Below are 12549 nucleotides of genomic sequence, written 5' to 3' on the forward strand. Positions count from 1 at the left end.
CTGTATATTCCTTCATGCACAGGGTGGCCTGTAGCGTAGTGGTTAAGGTGAATGACTGGGACGCGCAAGGTCGGTGGTTCTAATCCCGGTGTAGCCACAATAAGATCCACACAGCCGTTGGGGCCCTTGAGCAAGGCCCTTAACCCTGCATTGCTCCAGGGGAGGATTGTCTCCTGCTTAGTCTAATCAACTGTACGTCGCTCTGGATAAGAGCGTCTGCCAAAAATGCCAATAATAAAAAAAATTCTACAAGGACCCTAATGGCCTTTAAATAATGAGGTAAACTGTGAGGGCAGTGCCTGACCCAGTTACTGTGAGCCTGAAAGTGAGGAGGTGATGGTGGTGATGGGCGGTTGAAGCAGTGTCGTCCCCCGTCGTCTCTCCCAGGTGTTCGCCTGGGGGTGCGGCTCCTGCCTGGGCTGCGGCTCCTCGGAGACCACCTCCCTGAGACCGCGCTTCATCGAGGAGCTGAGCGTCACCAAGATCATCGATATCTCCTGCGGGGACAGCCACTGCCTGGCCCTGTCGCACGGTCAGACCTGCCTCTCCTCTCCTCTCCTCTCCTCTCCTCTCCTCTCCTCTCCTCTCCTCTCCTCTCCTCTCCTCTCCTCTCCTCTCCTCTCCTCTCCTCTCCTCTCCTCTCCTCTCCTCTCCTCTCCTCTCCTCTCCTCTCCTCTCCTCTCCTCTCCTCTCCTCTCCTGCCCTGTGTCCTGTCTGTAGGCCCGGTGGCTCGCATCTCGGACATGGAATTTATTTTTCTTAGCTTTATCTTGCTGTAGCTGTAGTGGTGATTTTCCAGCCGTGTTAAATTCATATTCTTTTAAACTGCTTATGCTAAAATCATCTTCCAAATGCCTCAAATTGTAACTGCTAATGCGTAGCGTCTTAATTTATTTCATTAGTTTTGCGTCGCCGTTCTCGTTCCAGAAAACGAAGTGTACGCGTGGGGCAACAACGCCATGGGCCAGTGTGGGCAGGGCCACACCTCCACGCCCGTCACCAAGCCCAAGAAGGTGATTGGCCTGGAGGGCGTGTCCATCCAGCAGATCACGGCGGGCACCTCCCACAGCCTGGCCTGGACGGCCGTCCCCACGGACAGGTGAGTCTCCCACGGCAACCGGGAGGCAGAGCTGTGCTCCAGTGGAACTGTAATAATAAGCATCAGTTATTCAGCTGACGCTTTTATCGAAAGGGCCTTACAGCCGGTTAGACTAAGCAGGTCACAGTCCCCCCTAGGAGCAATGCGGGGGTTAAGGGCCTTGCTCAAGGGCCCAACAGCTGTGTGGATCTTATCTTGTCTACACCAGTGACCTTCCGGGTCCCAGTCATGTACCTTAACTACTAGGCTACGGGCTGCACCAGTACTCCTGCAGAGAGAGAGAGAGAGAGAGAGAGAGAGGAGGAGAGGGAGAGAAGAGAGCAAGGCCTGCCCTGTCTTCACCCAGAGCCCGGGCCAGCTCCGGTCGAATACCCTTCACAGAGCCAGGAATGCAGCGCTAATGGGATTGACTGGAAGACATGCATTTGATTTGAGGTTAAATCAATAGTGAATGCCCTCTCTCTCTCTCTCCCCTGGCTCCACCGCTGTGCGGGGGTGTGGGGGTGAGGGAGCAGACCTCCCCCTGCGGGGGAGAGGCCGCTCCGTGTCGCCGGGCGGCGGGGCCGAACGCGCGGCGGGGATTAGCGTGCGCATTCCCGCCCCCGGTCGAGTTTCCCTCGCCCCGTCGGCGTGGCGGTGATCCGTGTCCCTCCGCCCTCCGCAGGCAGCTGGTGGCCTGGCACCGGCCCTTCTGCGTGGACCTGGAGGAGAGCACCTTCGCCTACCTGCGCAGCTTCCTGGAGCGCTACTGCCACGGCATCAGCAGCGACACGCCCCCCGCGCCCTTCCCCTCCCGGAGGTGCGTTACGCCAAACCCCACACACCCCCCGCGCCCTTCCCCTCCCGGAGGTGCGTTACGCCGACCCCCACACGCACGCGCGCGTGGGGGTGCCCTCGGCACTTTCCATCTCCTGCTCAAAGAGCTGAAACAAGGGCGTTGTCATAGGAACCGCTTTTGCATTAATACTGCAGTGTTGAGACGGTCGCACTCTACAATAAGGCTCGTGAAGTGGTATGAACTAATCTAGTCGTAAACAGGAATTAATGATGGACAAATACGTACGTTAATTAAGCATGGCATTAACTTTTCATTAGTTTTTGCATCTGTTAACAACTAACTAACGCATTTGTTGCGTGATATTTATACATTAGCAAACATTAGCTAATAATTCGTTAATAACAAATACATTAACAGATTCTTTTCATTCCAATATGAATTGGCAAAAACTAATGTAGTTGTTGACATGAATTAATGATGTACAAGTACATTAACAGAGCTGTACGGATGAACTTAGAAACTGCATTAGTTTATGCCAATTCATGGAACCTCGTTGTTAAGTGTTACCGGAAGCAGCTCAGATATTTAGCGCCTGCGTTAGCCTAGCAGAAGTAGAGATGTAGAGTTTTTCTCTGAGCTGATTTGAGTTCCAGATTGAGAAAGCAGGGGTGGGGGTTTGGGCTCATCAGGGTACACACCCCCTGCTGTTTTTTTTCCACGAGATAAGCCAGGGCCTCGGTTTCTCGGTTTATTTATAACATGGCAGAAAGACTTATTTCCTTGTTGCTCAAGCAGGGCTGTGGTTTTTTACTTAGCCCCGCCGTCCAAATACTACCTAAGCCCTCTGTTCTGCAGCCATCTGGCCAGAGCTGGCTGCTCGGGCTGCTGCTGGAGTGAAATGAGAAAACGTGTGTGCGTGTGTGCGTGTGTGCGTGTGTGCGTGTGTGCGTGTGTGCGTGTGTGCGTGTGTGCGCGTGTGCGCGTGTGCGCGTGTGTGCGTGTGTGCGTGTGTGCGTGTGTGCGTGTGTGTCTGTGTGTCTGTGTGTCTGTGTGTGTCTGTGTGTCTGTGTGTGTCTGTGTGTGTTTGTGTGTAAAATGTGTGTGTCTGTGTGTAAAATGTGTGTTTAATCCTGTAAAATGTGTGTGTCTGTGTGTAAAATGTGTGTTTAATCCTGTAAAATGTGTGTGTCTGTGTGTAAAATGTGTGTTTAATCCTGTAAAATGTGTGTGTCTGTGTGTGAAATGTGTGTTTAATCCTGTAAAATGTGTGTGTCTGTGTGTGAAATGTGTGTTTAATCCTGTAAAATGTGTGTGTCTGTGTGTGAATGTGTGTTTAATCCTGTAAAATGAGAAAACGTCTGTGTCTGTGTGTAAAATGTGTGTTTAATCCTGTAAAATGAGAAAACGTGTGTGCGTGTGTGTCTGTGTGTAAAATGTGTGTTTAATCCTGTAAAATGTGTGTGTTGTGCATTTGATGTGTGTTTAATCCTGTAAAATGTGTGTGTTGTGCATTTGATGTGTGTTTAATCCTGTAAAATGTGTGTTGTGCGTTTTATGCGTGTTTAATCCTGTAAAATGTGTGTGTTGTGCGTTTGGTGTGCGTTAAAGGGAGCACCAGCAGTTTGTGCTGCTGTGCATGAAGCTTCTGTCCATCCACTTGTCCCTGGCCCACGCGGGCGGGACGGGGGCCACAGTGCTGGGGGCCCAGGGGCGGCCCCTCAGGAACCTCCTCTTCAGGCTCATTGACTCCAGTGCACCTGAGTCCATACAGCAGGTGAGGCTCCCTCTGCTGTTCAACACGCACCAGGCTCACAGACGTTTGTGTTGTGCAGTCAGAGTGTTAGTGTCGTTTTAGTCAAGTGTTAGTGTCGTACATTATCTCTAGTATCTGTAGTGATGAAAAGATACAGCTGAATGTGGCTAATGTACTGTTATTTTACAGGTTTGGTTTAAAATTGTTTTAGAATTATTTGTAAAATAAATTAGAAGGCGGTAGGTCTTCAGCTAAATATTAACAGCACTGATATGTTAACAGGAGTGAGTGAGTGAGTGAGTGAGTGAGTGAGTGAGTGAGTGTGAGTGTGAGTGTGAGTGTGAGTGTGAGTGTGAGTGTGAGTGTGAGTGTGAGTGTGAGTGTGAGTGTGAGTGTGACATAGTGAGAGTGCTGTCCTCACTGCGTCCCCGTGACTGTGCAGGCGGTGATGAGCACGCTCTCCATCGGCGCCTCCCTGCTCCTGCCCCCCCTCAGGGAGAGGACAGAACTCCTCCACTCACTCCTACCTCAGGGCCCCGAGAGCTGGGAGAGCCTCTCCAAGGGCCAGGTAAACACTGCGGCACCCAGGGGCCAATAGCAGGGCTAGACCGCGCCCTACAGCACAGGCACGGCTCACGACAGCGCACGTGGGATTTACTTACATGAGTCATTCAGACGCTGCAGTACACTGCGAGGGAAACGAGGAAACCAAGATGACTAATGACCAGAGTCAGGTCAATGAAGGAAAAGTGGAAAAAATCACTGCTCTTTCTCATTGATTTTATTGAAGACGAACCACAATTTTGGCTGGGATTCAATATGTGTCCTGAAATTTGTCTCAACAGTTAAAAACAATATTTTTATCTTCACAGTGTGTCGGGTTCAGCAATAACTGAACATAACTTGCCAAACGGTAATACTTCTGTTCATTTGTAAATCAAAGTTAAACATAAATGGTGATTTTAATACAAGAGTATAATGAATGCTACGTTAATTTATTAATATTGGTAATTTCCCTGGAAAAACTGAGTGGGAACAGATCTCTGCAGCAAAGGAACTGGCAATGTACTCGGATTAAGAGATAAACCTTACCATTTGAATATAAATATGATTAAAGGCATGTAATCATGAATGTCTGTTTGATTAACATTCATGCATTATGTTTTTACTGCTCAATAAAACATTTAAAAATTTGAAAAACAAAATGTTCTCAAATACACATTTTCCTGAATGACAAGAATCGAAAGCTTGAGGAATTGGACCAGCAGACTGAGCAGCCCTGTGCCTGTGACTGTAACAGCGGGCTGTGGTCCGGTTGAGGGGGCCCTCGGTGCCCCCAGACTAACGCAGTGCTCCGCTCCACAGCGCCTCCAGCTGGACATGGTGCTGAACAGCCTGCAGGAGCAGTCCCACGTGGCCTCGCTCCTGGGGTACAGCTCTCCGGGGGAGTTCGCGGCCGGGCTCCCCCGGCCCCCCTCCCCCGACCGAACCTCGGGCGGGGCCGACCCTCAGGACCACTTCCACCTGGCCGAGGTCCTGCTGAAGACCCTGCTGCTCAGCATCGGATTCTACACCGTACGGCTGCGCTCTCCCCCGCCGATCCGGCTCGGTCCCCGCCAAACAGCCGGCCTCAGAACGTCTGGAGGGGAAAGTTTTATCGCCGCGAACGGTCCGGTTCTTGGACGTCGGCTCGCGGCGGCTGGCATTTCAAAGAAATGTCAAGTCTTAAAGCCCGGAGTTTTAGGACAAATACTGATTTAATGTCACGGTTAACTCGGGTCGTCGTGGCAACAGTCGTTTCTTTGTTTACTCGACGCTTCGGTGTGGACTGCCTAGTCCATGCTCGCGGACGTTCTGAGATTTTAACACGGACATTCACGGAGATTTCTCTGGTCTTGTCTGGCCTCGGCTGTTTGGTGGAGACCGGGCTGAAAGAAACACACCTCTCCTGTGCACTGCTGCTTTGCATCTAGGAGAGCGCTAATGTCTCTGTGTCTGTAATGTCTCTGTGTCTCTAATGTCTCTGTGTCTCTAATGTCTCTGTGTCTCTAATGTCTCTGTGTGTCTAATGTCTCTGTGTGTCTAATGTATCTGTGTCTCTAATGTGTCTGTGTCTCTAATGTCTCTGTGTCTCTAATGTCTCTGTGTCTCTAATGTCTCTGTGTCTGTAATGTCTCGTAATGTCTCTGTGTCTGTAATGTCTCTGTGTCTGTAATGTCTCTGTGTCTGTAATGTCTCTGTGTGTCTAATGTCTCTGTGTCTGTAATGTCTCTGTGTCTCTAATGGCTCTGTGTCTCTGTGCTGCTGCTTAGTGGCTAGGAGAGCGCTAATGTCTCTGTGTGAGTGAGGAACCTGTACTGGTGGCTTTGCAGGAGCGGGCTTTCGGCGAGCTGGAGAAGAACAGTGACAAGCAGCAGGCCAGTCAGGCTCCGAAGCAGACCAGCCCCCCGTCCCATTTCCACCACCTGCTGTCCGCCATGCACAAACACCTGCTGGCCCACTGCTACATCAACACCAATGCCGAGGTAAGCCCACTGCTACATCAACACCAACACCGAGGTAAACCCACTGCTACATCAACACCAACACCGAGGTAAACTCAGTCACTACAGAAACACCAACACAGAGGTAAACCCACTGCTACATCAACACCAACGCCGAGGTAAACCCACTGCTACATCAACACCAACACCGAGGTAAACTCAGTCACTACAGAAACACCAACACCAAGGTAAACCCACTGCTACATCAACACCAACACCGAGGTAAACCCACTGCTACATCAACACCAACACCGAGGTAAACTCACTGCTACATCAACACCAACACCGAGGTAAACCCACTGCTACATCAACACCAACGCCGAGGTAAACCCACTGCTACATCAACACCAACACCGAGGTAAACTCACTGCTACATCAACACCAACACCGAGGTAAACTCAGTCACTACATCAACACCAACACCGAGGTAAACTCAGTCACTACATCAACACCAACACCGAGGTAAACCCACTGCTACATCAACACCAACGCCGAGGTAAACCCACTGCTACATCAACACCAACACCGAGGTAAACCCACTGCTACATCAATACCAACACCGAGGTAAGCCCACTACTACATCAACACCAACACCGAGGTAAACCCACTGCTACATCAACACCAACACCGAGGTAAACTCACTGCTACATCAACACCAACACCGAGGTAAACACAGTCACTACATCAACACCAACACCGAGGTAAACCCACTGCTACATCAACACCAACGCCGAGGTAAACCCACTGCTACATCAACACCAACACCGAGGTAAGCCCACTGCTACATCAACACCAACACCGAGGTAAACCCACTGCTACATCAACACCAACACCAAGGTAAACTCAGTCACTACATCAACACCAACACCGAGGTAAACTCAGTCACTACATCAACACCAACACCGAGGTAAACCCACTGCTACATCAACACCAACGCCGAGGTAAACCCACTGCTACATCAACACCAACACCGAGGTAAACTCAGTCACTACATCAACACCAACACTGAGGTAAACTCAGTCACTACATCAACACCAACACCGAGGTAAACTCAGTCACTACATCAACACCAACGCCGAGGTAAACTCAGTCACTACATCAACACCAACACTGAGGTAAACTCAGTCACTACATCAACACCAACACCGAGGTAAACTCAGTCACTACATCAACACCAACACCGAGGTAAACTCAGTCACTACATCAACACCAACGCAGAGGTAAACTCACTGACACTACAGAAACACCAACGCAGAGGTAAACTCACTGACACTACAGACACACCAACGCAGAGGTAAACTCACTGACACTACAGACACACCAACGCAGAGGTAAACTCACTGACACTACATAAACACTAATGCAGAAGCGGTGAGATACTGTGAGGTGTTGATATGGCAGTTCTGCAGTCACACCAGCTGTATTACACTGTGTGCCTAAGGCCACATGCTATTTTTAACCTCAACCTGAGTCAGTTTAACCCAAATTTAGCATTCCACCATGGTTAAAAATTGAGTTTATTTTTGTCTTGCAGACTAAATTACAGTGCATATAAAAAGTGAATCTAGTTATCCTCAAGGTGTTACTGTAGACATTGTAAGTGCCGCATTCAGCGCCAAGTAGCCAAATGAACACAAACAATTATGCACTTAAGAACAAGTGTGGGTTTCTGAATCCAGCCGTGGCGGCTTTAGCGAGTGCTGTGCGTGTGTTTGGCTTCCAGGAGGACAGCAGCGTGAAGCTCCTCCACAAACACCTGTGTCTGCTGCTGCCCTACGCTGCCGAGACCTTCCGCCGGTCCACCCTGCTGCTGGAGGAGAGCTCTCTGGACAAGCACGTCATCCACAAACTGCACAGTGAGCTGCTCCATGTCCCTTACCGGCTCCATGTCCCTTACCGGCTCCATGTCCCTTACCGGCCCCGTGTCCCTTACCGGCCCCATGTCCCGTACCGGCCCCGTGTCCCTTACCGGCTCCATGTCCCTTACCGGCCCCATGTCCCTTACCGTCCCCATGTCCCTTACTGGCTCCATGTCCCTTACCGGCCCCATGTCCCTTACCGGCTCCATGTCCCTTACCGGCCCCATGTCCCTTACCGGCCCCATGTCCCTTACCAGCCCCATGTCCCTTACCGGCTCCATGTCCCTTACCGGCCCCACCGGCCCCATGTCCCTTACCGGCCCCATGTCCCTTACCGGCCCCATGTCCCTTACCGGCTCTGTGTCCCTTACCGGCCCCATGTCCCTTACCGGCCCCATGTCCCTTACCGGCTCCATGTCCCTTACCAGCCCCGTGTCCCTTACCGGCCTCATGTCCCTTACTGGCTCCATGTCCCTTACCGGCCCCATGTCCCTTACTGGCTCCATGTCCCTTACCGGCCCGTCCACACACATGCCTATGACCTTAGCGATGTGAGCGTGCGCACTTCTGTACATACGGACGGATTAGGATTGGTTTTATCGTTCAATGGCCCTGGAAGTGATCCCGGCGATATTGTTTGTCACTGTCGTTGTTATCATAGGTGTGGTGCGGACTCAGTGAGTCATTCACTTAAGTTGGAATGATTTTTAAAACGGGGTATTTATAGTTACGGTCCTTAGTGTGGACGGCCTTCACTGCTCTCCCTTTACTGTCCCTGTCCTTATACCGCTGAACGCAGGGTTAGGAACCCGCTCAGTACCATAGAGTGTCTATGAGGCGGCGGAGGACACAGAGTGTGTTGTGTTGTGTTGTGTTCTCATACAGTCACTGCCTCAGCCGAACACAGGGTTATGAACCCACTCCAGGCAGTCTGAGCCAGTACCATAGAGTGTCTATGAGCCGGCGGAGGACACAGAGTGTGTTGTGTTGTGTTGTGTTCTCATACAGTCACTGCCTCAGCCGAACACAGGGTTATGAACCCACTCCAGCCAGTCTGAGCCAGTACCATAGAGTGTCTATGAGCCGGCGGAGGATGTTGTGGTTGTGCCCCCATGTCGGCGATGCTGATTCGTTCCTGTGAAAGCGGGCGCTGATGAATATTCATGAGTAGCTGTACTGTAATCTGGCTGGCTGTTATGTTAATGTCTGTCAGCTGGTGAATTGCTGCAGCTGTTGTGCTCGGCTGTTCCCGGCATATCTACGCCTCCGCGCGTATGAGCTCAGTGATAGAGCTGTGACCGGAAATGAGGAAACACGAGGGAACAAAGAGCTCTGTGTCTGGCGCATAATTACATTCCTTATCTAATATTTTTTTTTTTACTATTACATTAAAGAAATTTATTACATTTCCACTATTCCCGTAACACTGGGTGTTGGCCATTCAGACCCTGCCATTGTGCCGGTGGTGTATTATGTGTGAGTTCTCCGGTGTGATGGCGGCTGTTCCTCCCCCCTCCCCAGCGGTGCTGTACGGGTCCGTGGCTGGCAGTCTGCTGTGCCAGGTGATGTACTCCCTCCTGCTGCTGCCCCTGCCGGTCGTGCGCCCCCTGCTGCCCCACCTGCTCTCTCTGCTGGAGCACCTCAACGAGCTCAACTGCTTCCTGCCCGACACCGGCCTGCTCGAGGAGGTGGAGCTGGAGGGCGCCTGCCCAGGTGAGCCGCCGGCCAATCGCACAGAGGCTCCCACGCGTGGGAATATTTTAAGCTGTTTTTCCTCTTCTGACCGTATTTCTGACCGTTTTTTTTCTCTCTTCTGACCGTATTTATGTTACTGTAAAAGTTATCTCCGGGTCTAAAGTGAGTGTGCGGTTTCAGAACTGACGGAGGGCGTGGGACCCGCCCCGGGGGCGGAGTCTGAGGCGTGGGTGTGGCTGCTGGACCTGGAGAGGTCTGTGGCGCTGGCGATTGGCCGCTGCCTCGGAGGGATGCTGCAGGGCCCGCCCCTCTCCGTCCAGGAGACCAGCGCCGATTTCTGGCTGAGGAACCCCCTGCTCAGGAACGGGCTGGAGATGGGCTTCGAGCAGCTGGGTAAGGAACCCCACCGCGGCTGCCTTCCCTGTCTGCTTCTTTAGCCGCTCCGGTTGGGCTAAATGCACCGACGTCTACGTTACATTTTCTAACATCCATGTGTAACATTGATATTTCGGTTGTATTTAAAGGTTGGAACGTGTTGCTGAACGTTAGCTAACTTTAGATAATGTTTGCGGTCTTGAACTCATGTTTGGTAATTGAAAGCAATGGTGTAGAATTAGAAGAAAAAAAAGAACAAAAAAAAACATTACCTAAAACTACTCTCCAAAGGGTTCGTTTTCACCTTTAGTCCACCTCTTTCTGAACCCCAGGTGGCTCAGTGGCACGGTACGCATGCCTATATGAAAGCGTTCACAGTGAACTCCCGGCTCTGTACTGTAGGTTACCCTTGCGAGTAAAGAACCCTGTGGAAAGTTCCACGTGCGTGAGGCCCAGCCCTGTCCTCTCCCTCTCCCTGCAGACTCCACCATGGCCTGGCTGACGGAGGCTGCCCTGCTGGGCTCTGCCGACGCCAGGCTGGGCGAGCTGGACGTGGGCGAGGAGAACGCCACGCTGCTGGAGCTGGCCCTGGGCGTGCCACGAGAGCCCGCCACGGGACTGTGGAGGAGGATGAAGGAGTACGCCACCAGCCGAGGTGAGGCCTCCTCTTCCTCCCTTACGCCTCATAGTGAGGCCTCCTCTTCCTCCCTTACGTCTCACAGTGAGGCCTCCTCTTCCTCTCACACGCCTCACAGTGAGACCCTCCTCTTCCTCCCTCACAGTGAGACCCTCCTCTTCCTCCCACACGCCTCACAGTGAGACCCTCCTCTTCCTCCCACACGCCTCACAGTGAGACCCTCCTCTTCCTCCCTCACAGTGAGACCCTCCTCTTCCTCCCACACGCCTCACAGTGAGACCCTCCTCTTCCTCCCTCACACCTCACAGTGAGACCCTCCTCTTCCTCCCTCACAGTGAGACCCTCCTCTTCCTCCCACACGCCTCACAGTGAGACCCTCCTCTTCCTCCCACACGCCTCACAGTGAGACCCTCCTCTTCCTCCCTCAGAGTGAGACCCTCCTCTTCCTCCCACACACCTCACTGTGAGGTCTCCTCTTCCTCCCTCACAGTGAGACCCTCCTCTTCCTCTCACACACCTCACAGTGAGGTCTCCTCTTCCTCCCTCACAGTGAGACCCTCCTCTTCCTCCCACACGCCTCACAGTGAGACCCTCCTCTTCCTCCCACACACCTCACAGTGAGACCCTCCTCTTCCTCCCACACAGCTCACAGTGAGACCCTCCTCTTCCTCCCACACACCTCACAGTGAGACCCTCATCTTCCTCCCGCACGCCTCGTGGCTGAGGCCGGTTACCGATGTTCGGTTTGGTTTCGTCCCATGGGGTTTAGTGCAGTGTTTGGTATTCCCTCCGTGTCTTGGCTCGATTCCCAACCTGTCTCAGTGACTCCCGATGCAGACCGGGAAATACCCAATGCGCTACAAGCCTCAAAATAAAGGAGGATCTACAACCAGGACAGATAGATCGTCCATTAAACAGAGAGCATTTCCTGAGCTCTGTGTGCTCCACCGTCTCTTATTTCGGGCTAGTCCCTGCCTCAGTAGCTGTCGGCACCTAATCATGGCCCAGTTTCATTTCCTGCCCCGCTGTAGCTGATGTTCTGCCGTGCATCACCCAGGGGCAGGCTACTGCTGCCGGAGATTAGTCTCCCCGCGATGCTGTAAAGCTCTTTGAGGTAGGAGATGAAAGGCTAAAGGCTTACTCACTCTGTGCTTTCTCCTGCTCTCTGCAGACTGGGACAGCGGGCCGCAGGGGGACCCCCTGCTGGAGACAGCGTGTCGCTGCAGCCTGGCTGCCTTCCTCAAACACACCGGCCTGCAGGACGAGGCCTACTGGCAGGACAAGTGAGCGTCAGCACAGTCACCCTGTCACATGATCTGTGTCAAACAGAGCCACCCTGTCACATGATCTGTGTCAAACAGTCACCCTGTCACATGATCTGTGTCAAACAGAGTCACCCTGTCACATGATCTGTGTCAAACAGAGTCACCCTGTCACATGATCTGTGTCAAACAGTCACACTGTCACATGATCTGTGTCAAACAGTCACACTCACATGATCTGTGTCAAGCAGAGTCACCCTGTCACATGATCGGTGTCAAACACACTGTCACATGATGAGTGTCAAACAGTCACCCTGTCACATGATCTGTGTCAAACAGTCACCCTGTCACATGATCTGTGTCAAACAGAGTCACCCTGTCACATGATCTGTGTCAAACAGAGTCACCCTGTCACATGATCTGTGTCAAACAGAGTCACCCTGTCACATGATCTGTGTCAAACAGAGTCACCCTGTCACATGATCTGTGTCAAACAGTCGCCCTGTCACATGATCTGTGTCAAACAGAGTCACCCTGTCACATGATCT

At 52.1% G+C, this 12549-nt stretch overlaps 1 protein-coding gene across 7 annotated transcripts in view; it reads left to right on the forward strand.

Annotated features, from left to right (window-relative positions):
- Positions 1-12549, forward strand: part of LOC133141669 (probable E3 ubiquitin-protein ligase HERC1) — a 93474-nt gene that overhangs the window by 17975 nt on the left and 62950 nt on the right. For all 7 annotated transcript variants that reach the window (XM_061262260.1, XM_061262265.1, XM_061262267.1 and 4 more), the window contains exons 9-20: positions 388-532; positions 928-1099; positions 1764-1898; positions 3486-3651; positions 4073-4198; positions 4996-5205; positions 6003-6155; positions 7897-8029; positions 9554-9745; positions 9908-10120; positions 10584-10757; positions 11911-12022. In XM_061262260.1, coding sequence (XP_061118244.1) covers positions 388-532; positions 928-1099; positions 1764-1898; positions 3486-3651; positions 4073-4198; positions 4996-5205; positions 6003-6155; positions 7897-8029; positions 9554-9745; positions 9908-10120; positions 10584-10757; positions 11911-12022 — 1931 coding nt within the window. The remainder of the gene's footprint in view (positions 1-387; positions 533-927; positions 1100-1763; positions 1899-3485; positions 3652-4072; positions 4199-4995; positions 5206-6002; positions 6156-7896; positions 8030-9553; positions 9746-9907; positions 10121-10583; positions 10758-11910; positions 12023-12549) is intronic.

The sequence above is a fragment of the Conger conger genome, chromosome 12 (genome assembly GCF_963514075.1).
Source record: "Conger conger chromosome 12, fConCon1.1, whole genome shotgun sequence".
Classification (NCBI taxonomy): domain Eukaryota; kingdom Metazoa; phylum Chordata; class Actinopteri; order Anguilliformes; family Congridae; genus Conger; species Conger conger.